Source organism: Lineus longissimus, chromosome 14 (assembly GCF_910592395.1).
Source record: "Lineus longissimus chromosome 14, tnLinLong1.2, whole genome shotgun sequence".
NCBI lineage: Eukaryota > Metazoa > Nemertea > Pilidiophora > Heteronemertea > Lineidae > Lineus > Lineus longissimus.
Window position 1 is genome coordinate 5333764 of NC_088321.1, and position 15863 is coordinate 5349626.

The 15863-nt window shown below is 39.5% G+C and overlaps 2 protein-coding genes and 1 long non-coding RNA gene across 13 annotated transcripts in view; 2 read left to right on the forward strand and 1 right to left on the reverse strand.

Moving 5' to 3' along the window:
• Window positions 1–11489, reverse strand: part of LOC135499168 (uncharacterized) — a 31297-nt gene extending 19808 nt beyond the window's left edge. Inside the window, exons 1-6 of the mRNA XM_064789836.1 lie at window positions 10769–11489; window positions 10213–10502; window positions 9143–9342; window positions 8757–8878; window positions 7559–7716; window positions 683–823 (exon numbers count right to left, since the gene is read on the reverse strand). Coding sequence (XP_064645906.1) covers window positions 683–823; window positions 7559–7716; window positions 8757–8878; window positions 9143–9342; window positions 10213–10502; window positions 10769–10853 — 996 coding nt within the window. The 5' untranslated portion in view covers window positions 10854–11489. The remainder of the gene's footprint in view (window positions 1–682; window positions 824–7558; window positions 7717–8756; window positions 8879–9142; window positions 9343–10212; window positions 10503–10768) is intronic.
• LOC135498832 (uncharacterized) overlaps window positions 1–15863 on the forward strand; it is a 399598-nt gene that overhangs the window by 190751 nt on the left and 192984 nt on the right. The window lies entirely within an intron of this gene.
• LOC135498848 (uncharacterized) overlaps window positions 1–15863 on the forward strand; it is an 82567-nt gene that overhangs the window by 37971 nt on the left and 28733 nt on the right. The gene's annotated exons all lie outside the window — the stretch shown is intronic.

A 15863-nucleotide genomic window follows, 5' to 3' on the forward strand; every position in this document is an offset into this window, starting at 1 on the left:
GCACCGATTCCCCCCCCCCCCGAAATTGCCTTGAAAATACACAAAAAGATACACACCGGGGATGTTCTACTCCTCTTATAATTAGCATGAAGAATTCACAAAGACTCAGAATTTGGAACTTCAGAATTGAAAAAAAATCAAATTAAAGCTAACTTTAACTTGCAGTGCTACAGCAAAAATTTGCAAAACCTCGCCTTTCCTGCCCAGCATTTATATGGGGCCATGCTGCAATTTATTTTAAAATATCATGGTGTTGTAAAAAAGTTATGAGAGTAAATATGTTTTCACTCGATGTCGATGATTTACATTCTTACCAATTACAGTCTAATTAATGACTTTAAGCCAAACTCAAAACATATTGTGACATTTGGTTCAGAACAGTACAAATCTTTGTTCTCAAAACGTTTTTGTCGTGCCATCGTTTCAACTCCTAACAAAGTTATCTTAAAAGTTTTGTAACACATTTTATTATAGGTGTATAGAGTCACCTTAAGAATGGTAGTAGCTTGATAATTCATGACACTTTGAAAACATATTTTGATAAAACACGCCAGGTTCACCACTGCCTTGAAATGAGTTAATCCCATACTATTGCATGTCGGTCGTGTCAGTTCGGGAAATGCGGCACTGCTAAAGTGGCCGTATATTGGCGACTGATCTAATTCCACAATTTGGATCTTACCCCAGTCAAATATTCCATTCCAATGTACCACTTGCCAGTAGCCTCATCATTATGCTCGAAGTAATATTGTACGATATGTTGATGCTTGTATTGACTGATCTCGCACATTATCTTCACCTCATTCAAAAGGGCTTCACCTTCCTGCAAAATAATTGTTTTACCATCAATAAAAAACATCAATATCTGTGGCTGAAACATACGACCACGGTCGCATACGGCACATATCTCTTGTTTGCAGTGGCAGTGGTCTGACCCAGTGCCAGTGCCTGAGTGCCAAGAATCATCCCAAATTACCTCTCCGATATGCGATGAGTATGAAACAAATACAAATTTCCCAATATCCCTTTCAGCCTCCTCAAGGACTCAAGATAGCGATAGTTGCGCTCCTAGGTTCCTAGGTTACTACATTATGCAAATGAGTATATCTCCCCCGAAAACCAAGACTTGCGGTTAGGGAGAACGTGTCAACCGGCTTCTGATTGGTAAAGCAGGATGACGTCAAAGTAAACATAGTGCACATGCGCGTCATCCAGATGAGGTCACATGGCCGTACTCGCGTTATTTTTAGCAATGCCATGTGTGTTTGTTTACATTTTGAAATGAAGTCGGTTTTATGGTATTTCTTTCATTAGCTCACCTCTTAGCAGAGGTGAGCTTATCCCATACCGTGGCGTCCGTCGTCCGTCGTCGTCGTCGTCGTCGTCGTCGTCGTCGTCGTCGTCGTCGTCGTCGTCGTCGTCGTCGTCCGTCGTCCGTTAGCAGGGCACGTTTCGTAACTGTTAGAGCTATTGAGTTGAAACTTGGTACACATGTACCCTTATGTAATGACACCTTGGAGACCAAGTTTCGGTCCGATTCGTTTCATGGTTTGGCCACCAGGGGGCCAAACGTTAAAAGTGAAAATATGCAATATCTCCCTTAATAGTAGTCGGGAAATTTTGAAAAAAATATGGTAGGTACTTCTAGCAAAGGTGCATCATATATCCTCCGGGTTTTTGATTTGCCCTCCTTTTCAAGGTCACAGAGGTCAAATAGTGTAAATTGGCCGTTAGGATGTAACGATGGCACGTTTCTAAACTGCAATGACTATTGATCCCAAATTTGGTACACATTTACCCCTTAGTCAGGTAATCTCAGGGACCGAAGTTTGGTCCAATATGATTCACCACTTGACCACCAGGGGGCAAAATCCAAAAACCTTAAAAATTTGATTATTCCTTAACTTCTTGCCCGATTGCCACCAATTTGATATCATGGGTACATCTAACCGCCATACAATATATGTCACACAGGTTTTTAATTTGACCTTCTTGTCAAGGTCACAGAGGTCAAATGGCGTAAATTGGCCGTCAGGCCGTAACTATGGCACGTTTCTTAACTGCAATGACTATTGATCACAAATTAAGTACACATGTACCCCTTGGTCAGGTGTTCTCAGGTACCAAAGTTTGGTGCGATCTGATTTGCCGTTTGGCCTCCAGGGAGGGGGCCAAATCCTAAATTCTTCAAAATGCCATTATTCCTAGTATTACTTGCCTGATTGGCACCAATTTTATATCATAGGTACATCTAATTCTAACAACCATTCAATGTGTCACCCGGGTCGTCTTTGATTTGACCTACTTTTCAAGGTCACAGAGGTCGAATGTACTGTAAATTGGCCATTTTGGGGAAATTGTAATTGCTTGGACCTACATCAAACCTAACACTACATGACACAATACCATGCTCTTTATCCATCTTTCCTCCACATGAGGTGAGCACAATGGCCCTGGCCATTTCATTTTTTCGAAGGCCTTGCGTTTATCTCACCACCATCTCTAGGCTGAACTTTGACCCTAATCAGCATATGATAATGAAGGCAATCTACATTGAACTTCATTAACATAAAGCAGATCTCTAAAGACATATTTTAAGAATTGAACCAATGGACGAACACTACACCACCAAGACATTGCACTACTTCACCATTTAAAACAACAGGCTGTAGGAATCGAACCTACCAAAGCACTACACCACCATCTAAAAAGACTGCACTCCCTTCGTGCCCCTGATGTAGTCATCCTCAGAGTTTGCTATAACGATGATAACAACGACTTGGTCATGGAAAGTATTGAGGTGCCTATGCCTGCGCCTCAATTCCAATTTTTATGAAAACCCGTTTCTTTTTCTTTTCTGTGTTTCATTCCTGCGTTTCTGTTTCATTTCTGTGTTTCTTGTTTTACAACTACGGAATCAAATCGTCCACCCCTCCTTGTCTTACAAGCTAATGGTTGGGACTAGAGCCTTTGAAGCAAAATGCTTATTGACTTGGCAGATTATGCATGAATCTGTATCAGCAGGAAGCACACATTGTTCTGGAGTAACTTTAATTACTGTTGGTCTACTCCAAGTGAGGTATACCTGTAAATACCCCACGTATGTAGATTCATGATGTATAGTTTACGACCTACCGAGCTGAGATTAATTCTGTATAGCACTTGTTCAAGGTAACATAACATGATGGAATAATTTAAAATAACTTCCTGGTTGTGAAAAAAGGCTGTGTATCTCAGGAACTTATCACTTCAGGGGGCTAAGTGCTCTGATGACAAGCAAAGTAGGAGTTGCTGAAAAAATCTCCCTTACAGAGATTACTGATCATGAACTTATCACTTGACAACAATAGCCACTGAAAAATGCATTTCCATGACCTATCTGGTGAGAAAAATTATATGAAATGCCTGTCATTTCAGGGTATAGGTATTTTACAATGCGCTAATAGGCCACGTACTTGTTATCAAGTTTTAAGCCATTTTCCCTTTAAAACTGTACTTTATTCATGCTCAAAACTTTTTCCGAGACGAAATCCAGGAGGAACGCTTTCAAAGCCAAATAGACCTATCGAAGCCTGTCTAATCCTTACACCGTTCCATCAGCAGGCTGTGCTAACAGCTCTCCCTCAGCAGGCTTTGCGGTAATGAGGCACCTCCTTACTTGGCCTGAAATATGATCTGTCCAACCTTACACCAGAGTCTTTCAAATAAAGGGTCGGGTCACAGAGTTTCCTTTGAACGCAGAGCTCTCTTGGGCAATTATTTGGAAGCCATGATGAAGCCCTCTTTAAATCAGCTACAAACTCAGCTGAGGTGCAAAACAATGATGGATCGACCAAATTTCAACGAAAAATAGTTACTCTGCACATGAGGTACACATGTCGGGTTACAAATATACAATATAAATTATATAGAGGAGAACGATTTAAGAATTCAGGCAGATGGGTTGATTAGCTGCTAATTGCCAAACATAACAATAATCAAACCACAATTACTGCATGCACTCTCTATCTGTTTGCAATTTTGTTATAAAAAAAATCCAAAATCAGGTTGTAATCAATGGCAACATGTACTGTAAATTGTTTCTTATGAGGTGACTCAAAATTGATGTACACAATGTTTGTACGGTTTAAGCCAAATTGCACGTTCAACAATATTGGAACGGTATACCTCACACCACTTTGCGCTTATATGTGCGCCAAAACAAGCTCATCAAGGGGAAAAGGAACGGTTTTCTAATCTAAATAAACTAGAAACTGGGCTTTAAAATCACAAAACTATCAAATATCCAATTAAATAACACTTACATTAAATTAGAAAATTTAAATAGACATGAAATGGGATTTCTAAACATGTGAACATCTAACAACAAAAAACGCGAAGTTTTGCATTTGTTCATGTTTTTTTTTTTGTTTACCGGGAATGCGAAATTAAACCTGCTATAAAACTAGTTGTAGTCGGTCAAAATTAATAAGATATGAATATCCCATTAGAAAACAACAAATGGAACCATGTGATACCCTTAGATGGAAGCAAGCACTTAATATATTTTAAACCCTGAACGGGGCAAGGCGTTTCAGGTAGTCGCAACCAATTCAGAAAAACAGTAGTAACAACAACACAATAAACCATGGTAGACCCAATAAAAGTATACATTTTCCAAAAGCTTATAATGTCATCTAAATTTTTTCCCCATTTGATTTTGAGAAAGAAACAAAGTTTACCCACTTAAAAGGGACTTATTCATCAAAAAGGGCCCAGGGGGGTCTGCCAGCCAAACCACCCCTCACGACCACAAACATTGACCAATACGCACTGTACTCTGATGAACCAAATATACCACCTAACAAGGTGCGATTTACGTAAATAGAATGTTTGGAAGAAAATCGCGAGTCCGGGTCTCCTGGTAGTTCGTATTCCGTATTCCATTACCTACAGTTGGTTATTCAACCCGCCGTTGGCGCGGTGATCGGCAAGTTCTTTATATAAATAATAGTAACAGTGAAAAGGGGTTTCCCCGAAACTAAAAATCGCCGAGCGGACGGCCGTGATTGGTCATTCTTCACGGCGGGTGATTCAAATAGCATACGGAATTAGCCGTAGGTGCCCTTTTTCAACTTTGTAAAAGGCTACGGCGTACTCCGTAGGTGCCCCCATATGGGTTTTAAGCACCGACAACATACTAAACTGCTAACCACAAAAATATGTGATGACGTGGAGTAGAAAAACGCTTTTCGAGAATTATTCTCAAACCAGTGCCATCACTTCTCCTCAAAACTGTCGAATAGCAAACTGCGAAACATACCACGTTTCGTATAAATTTTATCTTTGACATTATAATAGTCTTTACCGGACATCTATCCCTGGTCCTATAAACGGTCATGCGGAATTTAGCCACTAAGGACATTGATCGCTTTTACAGCAGTAACAGCGCATAAAGTCCCACGCATAGAATGTCCATTCCTTATATAAATAGTCGCGTAATGTGACATGGTCTTTGATTGTAGGAATAGGTAGGCTAAAAATCGGGACATTTTCCGTCGGCTCCCATGGCGCAGTGGAACAGTGCCTGGTTCATGGTTGAGAGTCTTGTGGATCGAATACGCCGTGGCGATTTTCTTTTAATTACTGTCATAATATAATACAATGGTTAGTATCGGCGCGATTGACTCTCTTTTTTTCTTTATTTCATAAGACAATTTCGTCATCTTAATAACAATTTTTGTTGCGTAAGTAATATATTGAACGCGGGATTCAATGTCAATCGGACTCTCGTAGCCAGGAATAGCTAGTTCATTGGACACTTATCTCTAGTTATGAATGTGTCCGGACTGTGAACGCAGTTACTAATGTCCAATGGACTGTCCAACCTAGGGATAGGTGTCTCATGAGACATTAGTCATGTTAGTTGCTAGCTGTGGTAGTCTATGGGACAGTAATACCTAGGAATGATGGTCTCTAAGACGTACACTTCACATTATTTCCAATATATCACATTAAAATTGAGGGCCGTCAGGACTATATTATAATTTAAGTTAGGAGTGTTGACTTCATGGAGTACATTGACAGATCGGATACCGTATATTATCTAGTCTTCCTATTTCCTATTTCCTATTTTTAAGCTAACATTGTTCGTTTCAGGCTTTTTCTGTTGGGTCCCTCGTATTGAAGAGAAACCTAAGATGATCCGATCGAAAGTGAGGGAAGAAGGTGGAGCCATGGCTCGGACCGTACTTAATTGAAGAAATAAATGAAAAAAGCGGTACCTACGTTTTTATTTCCAACAGAGGAAAAAAATTCGCAAAAGCAGTCAATGCCAATAATTCAAAACCATATCATCTGTCAAAGATTAAATCTATGTACAGATTGTATGGATCATATTATTGGGTTTTAAATCCATGTAACTCCATATTAGCAAGTGACTAGGCCAGCCAGTCCTCCCAGACGGCGTGATTTAAATCATTATCGAAATAAATCACTCAGTCAAATTGAAAATATGTTATTTTGTTCACTTCTTCTTTCTATATCACCCATAGAAAAAAGGGACTTTAACTCCTAAGGAATCAGTGTCCACATTGGACTTTAGTCCCTGTTCAGTGGACAATAACAACTAGAGGTCAATGTCCGACGGACTTTCATACCTAGTACTTGGAGACCCCCATATTTTCACCTCTAGCTGTTAGTATCCGGGGACAATTTCAACTGGGGACATTTTCCACTGGGACACCGGCCTAAACTCGACCCGGATCGGTTCTGACAGGGTCAGTTCACCTGGAGAGAAAATCCAATTTAGACGGTGCGGGTTATAGCTGAACCGGTGAAGAAGTTTAAAATGTCCTAGGATAGAATGCCCGGGAAACAAAGGAGTCTATTATGCGCTTCAATCTCTGAGCTATTTACGGTCAGGGTTCTATAGAACCATATTGCAGAATATAATAAGGCCGGACACTTTTTCCAGGGGGGTATTTGTTACTGTTACACCGGCTTCGATCCGGATCGGGGCCGGTTTGTTCGTGCCGTGGCCGATGGTGGCGTTGGCCAGTTTTGAAATGTATTAAATGGCCTTCCATGCTCACGTTCTACTTAGAAAAAAATTGATGTTTTATCGGCCATTGCATCCTCCCTGTCACAGCTTTGACTGCACGTACAATTTACAGACCAGTTTGGCAAATCTTCGAATCTCAAAATGTACATGTAGCTAGTGTCTATGAACTTCCCTTGCAATATGTTTACTGTAGGCTACAGTCCCTATTAACTGATGGATATTATGATACACATGGTTGATACACATGGTTACAGTATATTATACACTTATCTTAGATGCATAACACGACTCATCGCTATACCATGTACACACAGATTCAAACACACAGAGATTCAAACCGACCTGGTCTGTTCGCATGTACACGACAGCGCGAACCCGCCTTAACCGGCCTAATTCTCCTGAACCGACCGGCAATACACGGTGCGTGTTGAACCGAAGAGGTTTCGATCAGGATCGAACCCGTACCGTCTAAATTGGGCTATAGTCCCAAAGAGAGTACCTGATCGCTGAACTAACCTTTGTTCTTAAACTTCCTGGGGCATCTATTTCCTTGATCGCAATTGTTTCACCTGTTTTCATATCTTGGTAAGACCAAACTGCGCCGTACGAACCTCTGCCTAGCAAACCGTCTTCTTTCCTTTGAAAATCCGAAAATTTTCGCTCCTTTGTTTTGTCTGTAATAAATATAAAACGAAACTAAACCGCTCATTTTGTATGACCAAATAAAACTGAGGGATGTACGAAAGCTATAATGTGGTAATTTCGCAGGCTTCAAGTGTTCGTTTTTTGTGTTATTAGAAACCGGTGGTGGTGGTATTGTTGTAACAACCTGCAGTGTGCTGCTGAACTCTCGCGCACGCCTTTGGCCAAGTTCGGGCCCAAGCCGCAGATTGGTACGAACACCCAGTAGGCTATATGTCCATGTAACCTCATATGTCCATGTAACCTCAAAATAGAATATTCAAACCTCAACCAGGCACCTTTGCGAATGCATGTTTTTATAACTCGAAAACGACTTAATTTACTATGATTATGAAGGTAACTGTTCAATACTGTAGTGTAAATAAAGTATATTGTCTTGTCGTTCTTTGAAAACCTAGTTCTTTGAAAACACTATTCGGGGTTTAGTTTTGAGTTACATTTATCCTTTCCATTGTGCATGTACAGTGATAAAGTGCATGTTAATGAGCAAATTTACATTTACGATGAGAAAAAAACAAAACGTCACGTAAAAATCTAAAGTGTCGGGGGGAACAGTTGTTTTCTTGCCATTGCTACTCGATTTAAATGGTATCCAACGCAAAGGAGGGCTTTATAAAAACCAGCATCTTATCAGAAATGCAAGAACTACCAGACGTTAATATGATTCCGGATGAGCTGAGACAAGAGGAAAACACTTTAATTTGCTGCCATTATGACGTCATAGATTGTTGCCCTAATTGCTAAGCAATTATAGTTACAACGCTTAAGTCACATAACCATGCTATTTCCTGATGGAAAATAGTTTATCTTAGCATTGGTTAGTGCAAACCGGTTGACCCCGTACCCTGGTACGTAAATTTATTTGAATTTGAGTATAAAATGTTAGCTCAAATGGTTAACTGTTAATCTGTTTTTTGTTTCTTACCACACAGGAATTGGGCTTGTCGCTCCGTGTGAGAAATCCACCCAAAACTAAAGCGTTTAGTAATTAGTAGCACATATGTACACTCACCGTAGGGACCAAGAATGCTATCTTCAGTGCTGTGTATTTTGTCAGTCAGTTGTTTGAAGTTTGGTGTAAAAGCAAGGAAAAATACCAGCGCTGTGTAATCGCCCAACGACATATAACCCAGACTGGAATAAAAATAATATGATTATATTAAGAGAGTTGAGACCATTTCTTATCCGTCCATTCTTGGACCAATCCAAGGTCCAATGCAGTGACATCAACCTGCATGCATCTTAATATATATTTACGCCATCCCTGGTTGCGATTCGACCATTTTCGCGTTTATAAAACATGCTCGCCTAAAACTTCCAGGTGGAAGCGCAGTGTCATTTCAAACTTAATATACCTATTATAAAAGCACTTATCTTAATATCGAGATTTCGACCAACCTTTTAAGGACATCCCATAGGTCAGTGAGTTTCTTTGCATTGAATATCTTGAAATCGGTGGTCGGACGGAAAGCTCTCACGTTCTCGTTCATTTCACGCCATTCATTTAGTGAGTCTTCATACTGCTGACCCGTAACGAGCGCCTTCAGGTACATATAAAGTTCCCGCTCAAGCTTTTTGGCGTCCTTTTCCCCTTTATCCTAAACAATATGAAGTTTGTATCATGATCAACAACCTATGAATATAAATATGAACAATTTTTCTGTCCTGACACACAGTAAACCAAAAGTTATTACGAATAGAATAAGTGTCCTGCATAAATAACTGGCGATTGGTTGTTTTTTATTTAGAGAAACAGACATATTTGGACTCGACATCAAAGTTATTGCTGCCACATATAGTGGACAAATATGGAACACATTAGCGTTGTTTATACTACGCGTAGCATACCACTAGCTTTGAGACCTGTAATTTTAATTAAAACGTTTATTCTACATCCCAATACCATCACTTATAAGACAATTACTGTAGCATACAGGGAGCCTCATAACCCAGTGATTAACACTGCTTGCTACCAAGCAAAGGGGCCCGAGTTTGATCCCGGGAAAAAGCAAGGATTGCATTCCTGGATGAACCGGAGTGGTTTACAAGGAACCAAAATTTTGGCGTTTCACAGTCCTACAGTAGTTGAGACTTGAAAATCGAGGTTTTTTGTATCTGGTGCCTATTCCAGGGCAGGTTAAAGACCCCACCAAATAAGGAACACGGGTAGCTTGCGTGGACTCAACCTCTCGCCGAAGTTGGATTCACTTGGCCAATAAACCCAGTTGGCGCATAACCGTAGTGGCACGGATAAACGCTCATCCCGCCTTTGAGGAAGAATACTCCTTGGAGAAAATCACCTCCAAGTGCAGAGCAAACGCTTATTGAAAATGAAGAAGAAGCGTAGCATACTATCGAAGCGAAAAAATGCGATAATAAAACGATAAATCTATTGGAGAAATGAGAATAATGTCTATGATTTTAGGTTTCTGTTCCCAATTGTAGACTGCCTAGACTTACTCACGTACCAAATCCTCACTTAACTCATTCTTTGCACCTCTAAGCTTCTTCGTGGTAAGGGACAGTGCTTCTAACTTTTTTGAAAGTTTATCTCTGTTGTTGCGGTTTTTTTCTAATTCATCATCTACTGAAGTTTGTTCCGTGCTTTTGTCATCTTTCCTTGCTTGAAGAGTAGCAAAATGGTCTTCTTCTTCCTGAAGCTCCTTTTCAATACCGCTTTTATTCGACTCATCCTTGTCAAGTTGTTTCTCGAGATCTTTTATCTTCCCTTTGTTTTCTCTTATATTTGCCAATCGAACTGAAACAAAAATTTTTCTTTTAATAATACAAAATATGTACATGTATAAGCATGTTTGTGGTAGTTTTAGTGACAATACTAATATATTCTTGTGATTGCGTCTTTGATCGAACTCAACATCATGTTAAGTGGCTTTTAGATACTTTCCGTGGTAAAAAGAAAATTTCTTCAGAAATCCCGTGTTTCATCCATTCACCATGGTAATATCAAGAAAATATAAAAGAGGCATGTTTTAATTAGAAATTGAGTTCATTATCTTAGTTCACCTTCCTGCAATCTTTCCCTTCGAACATCCTCAGCTGTACGCTGGAAGCAGAAATTTACAACAGACTCAAATTTCAGTAGAACCATAAAGGCCTAATTAGCAAGGTATGTGAATTTTGTAGCGACTTAATTGTTAGAATGAGTAAGCTAATGAATATCACGTGCAATCTATTAACCATTCTGATCACATACAGTATAGAATCGAGTTTGAACGACTGGTTCATTATTTCCATAGCACACTCACAATCGTAAAGGGAGTGAATAAAACATAACAAGTATTATGAGGAATGGCTGAATGGCTTGACATGGTGGCACAGCGCCTTAGGCTGGCATGAATTGGATTAGACGAGATGGTACGGTCAGTTTCACCCTAGGACTTCTAACCGACTATTGAGTACGGGGTTGCGATTGGAGTAATGCTGCACTGAATAACCGCCCCGGCTGGTTTACTTGTTGTTATGCGGGAGGATCTCTGAATATCAGAAACCAGTTGTTTTAATCTCATTTCTACTGTATATCCTACGTGCACTGTTAAAACAGTCATTAACATCTCTTGAATATTGACCTTTTATCAGTCATTTCCGATAATTTCGATGAACAAATACTTATAACGGCCATTATATGTCATTTTCATCATTACTGTTATTCATTTATCGATGACGAATATCAAGTGATTATTGAGTTATCAGCGATGTCTTTTTTAATTTTTCGCTGGCATGTTCAGTTTCTGGCTTCTGCGAAACGTCAGAAACATTTGTGCATCATGAGTGTACGAACATGATGAATTTAAAGTCAATAGCAAAGCATTAGCTCTTTATCTATAGATACATCATTCGATCAGTGAACATGTGATTTTCATAAGCCCTCAGCGCTCTGCAATATTCTAATGTCATCACTGACATTCGTTCATATAACCTAAGTTGTTCCTCCTTTTTAAAACAATGGCCTTGATATCGCCATTCAATAATGACATTAACCGTCTGCAACTTCGCAACAAGTTTTATGAACTTAATATATAAACTCATTGATACGGGTCACTTCTGATCAATCGAATCTTACTTCGCCAATTACCAGTTGCGGACGTCCGCTATTTCTGAATGTATCATCTTCGAACCTGATTTTTACAGCCATCCTCAAATCTGAGAATGCGCCAACCGACGGAGGCCAATACCACTGTAAACGAACTATATGTATATGTGGATGTCCTGATTTTGCATGAGTGAAAACTTCCAATTGCACATTAATAACTAATTTTCACAGTTTTGTTTTTTCCATACCATAGACTACAAGAAACTTCAAGACCAATGATATTTGCAATTAAAATCCGAGCCAATTAAGTTGATTGCCTTTCTTAATTTATAGCTTAATTTCTGAACCGGGTTGATATGAAAACGTTTACTAAAACTTATTGCAGTCGTCCTGGACGCATTGACCCAACGCGCCGCGTAGCGGCAAAATAGCGAAGCTGGCGAAACATCTATAACGGGTCACTGTGATCTCATTGATATGGACTTATAGCGCGATTATGGGGTTGTAACTATTTTGCTGTATATTGTCACGAGGAAAGAAAAGCACGCGACCTAACGCCAACCTATTTATGTAAAGTGATAATTAGAAGGTATATAGTTCAGGAAATGTTAATAAATAATCATTCCTTATCGTCTTTTGGGAGCATTTTTAATTGTAAAAAGGATATGCCTACGTCACAGTGTCTTTGCGATGGTCATTTTTATCACAGTAGTCTCGCGCAGCTAGACCCTCTTCACTTATCAGTCTGGCGCAATTCATTATACTAGACCTAGACGTATTCCACCACAATGCATCTGGGCCGAAGAAACACTGCGCAAGATTACCTCGAGCTGGAGCTAAGAATAGATTTTGCTAATGAGCATACTTCCTCATTGAGTTTTCCAAGAATGGTGCATATCGCGCAAAGCTACTTAGTCTAATACCATTCGGCCCCGCGTAGTGGCGCTGAGGCGGCCGCTGTAATCAAGGGAGTGGTTGAGTCACTATATGTTATGAAGGACCAACCAAATTGCTTACATTTTCGCATTGCTACAATGAAAGACCTATTACTGAAGACACATGTCTGTTGACTGTGCTCTACAGTCAACATACACCACTATACCCCTTACACTCAGAAACCACAAACGCCCACCCCTTACTTCTGGATTTATTTTTGTTTAATGCATTATTTTACAACAAGAAATCGATCGGAAGTGATCAACGTATACCAATTCATGAGCATATGGAATCGGATACTGTACTGTGAAATTGTGTTCGAACTTTCTGACGACTGTAGCGCTGTTTCATCAGGCCCCAGAGGAAATTCACCAATAAGATTTCATATCTATAATAACCAATCAGATACCAGAAAAATAATTTTGTTCCCCCTATTTACTTCTTCCTCGTAACGGACACAACTACAGATTAAATAACGTTTCTTGCATCATTTGCTGTGTTCCAGTGACTGATGGCATATACCCTCGATATAAATAATCGGCAGCTGAAAGCATTATTATGACATTTGACATTTTTGAAAATACTTATAATTTTCCTCGCTGTGTAAAACAAACCTAAGCAAAGGTCCTGAAATATGTACCACATCTGCATATTGTTCTAGCCTACCCATCTACCGATTCTGGATACTTATCATGAGTATCCCCCTCCTGATCGGAGGTAATAGAGAGAATTTCCCACCCCAACACAGCTCTGAGCATGAATTACAGTCGTTATGAGACACATTCAACTGAACAAATGTAAAGAACGATTTCATACTGATGAACCACCTTCACTCGTGAACGGATTATCCGAACATTCCAATTACGCTGCAAATCATGAAGCCGCATTCCAAGTTGAAAGCGGCGGCCTCCAACTTTGAATCTGACATCATATATATATATATAATCCACTTAGTTTTTTTTAAATTCTTGCGGATAAAATTTGTTAGGTCTACACTTTTGGTATTAAAATTGACCTATCACGTTCCAGATGTGTGAGTTCAACTAAGTTCATTTGGTAACAACGATGTGAAAAACACTTTTAAAACGTTTAACCATTCCGTAAAATCCTGATTTTATTTGAATATGGTAATCCCAATTTAAAATAGGCTCCCCTCTGATGAACTGTACTGTATACCGTATAAAATTCATCTGGAGTTTCGGGGTTTTATAAACAGTAAAGTTGAAGCTTACGAAACACAGTGCCATTCGTGACACACTGTGGCGAACGTGAGATATGTTATTGCGTGCGTTTGAATTTACCATGTGGCGGCCTCTGGACTAATTAAAAAACAGTTGACGAGGATTTTTGATGCAACATGACGAGGACAATCTTCTAGTTTCTGACGACGAATTGGCAAAAATATAGGACTTTAGGCACAGATGAATATGTGACAGGAGCTTAATTCGTTGTTGAAGCAGGCTATAAGGCTGTAAGGAAATTGTGTTTTCGAGCCGAAATACAGCTATAGTTTTAGTTGACAGCACTATTCTTCTTTATGGGATCACAGAAAAATAAACCTTTTATTCCCCAAATGACGTGCGGTGGGCAGGCCAGCCACAAGATCCAATCTAGTCCGGGTGTATGCCCCTATAAATCCGGTCTGCCCACAAAGGTCAAAGCGTCAAAAAAAACTTTGTTCCAAGACTGACAAATCCCTCGATCATCAAACCTCTGCCGTATAGAAAGCTAAATCTCCAATATTTTTATCCAATGTATACCGATGAACCAATATTGTGCAATATGACAGGCCCTTTCAACCTCGATATTTCAACATGTGCGATGGTCCAAACTTTTTCGGTGATGGCAAAATAGTGCCAATATTTTACGGATTAAATCATCTCATCACAAGCGTTTTGTAGGACATATACAAGTTGAAATATTGTTGTAAAATAACTAATAAGCTAAAGTGAATTTTCCTGATCTTGAGGTTATTTATAAATAAGTGAAGTATAGATACGTTACCGACTCGACAATGCCCAATGATCTCAATGCACCTTAATGATATTCATCTGTTCGACTGTACACATTTTAAAAAAGGTTTACTCTTTTTACGAAGCGGTTAAACGTTTTTAAAGTGTTCTTCATACATTGTCATATCGTTGTGGCCAAATTAACCTAGTTGAACTCAGAAATGTGAACACCAGATTATCCTTAGGGTAGGTCTAACCAATTCTCGAGTGTAATAATCTGTTTCAAATTTCTAGGGTCTTCTTTGCTTGGTTTGCCTGTCCCGCATACAGACCTTTTGCAACCCTCATGTTCCCTCCATTAGACAGTATTCTCCCCCTGACATATAAAAAGAGTATTGTTTTTTCAAGATGTCAACTAACGCCGTTCAATTATGACACCAGCCGCGCATGCCAAGAACTGTCTATTTGTTTACCGCCGCTTATTATTTTACTTTCAGCGGGAATGTGTTCAAACACAAAATTGGAGCCGGCATAGCTATACATGTAGCCCGGTGTACCGGGTGGAGCAACGCGCCATAGCTACCACACCAAAATACTGTTAACCAAGTTTAGAACCGATATGTCGATGACATCGTTGGAGTTATCATAAGAGGGGGGGGGTGATTTGGATATTCTACTGAATAAACCCGTTACCCCAATGCAGTGCTGAACTCAAAAGTGAGGCATTCTCTGCAGACAACGAAGGGTGTATTTTGAGTTAAGTCCAGAGATCAGTATACAGTGTATATAAAATATTCGGACAAAAATGTCTGAACTTGATTCAATCACTGACCTCCATGTTTTCGCGGTAATGCTTTCATTTAAAACACGAGCAAATTATCCGGGGATCGAGCGGGCATGTTGATAAAATCAGCCTTAACTCCAGACTAACGATCGACAGTAACGTGGGACTCTGGATTTTCGAGGATAGTTAAAATTAGGCAGGCTATACTTGGAATGAAATTAAAATTCAGTTTTAGTGATTTATTGAAAATAACGTGTAACTCTAAAAGTTTAGATAGCAATGAAAGATATACAGTGGAACCTCCCTTAGCGGACACCTCTCTATAAAGGACAACCTCTCTATTAAGGACACTACTTTTGATCCCAAATTGGTTGTTTCCATTCAATTTGACCTCTC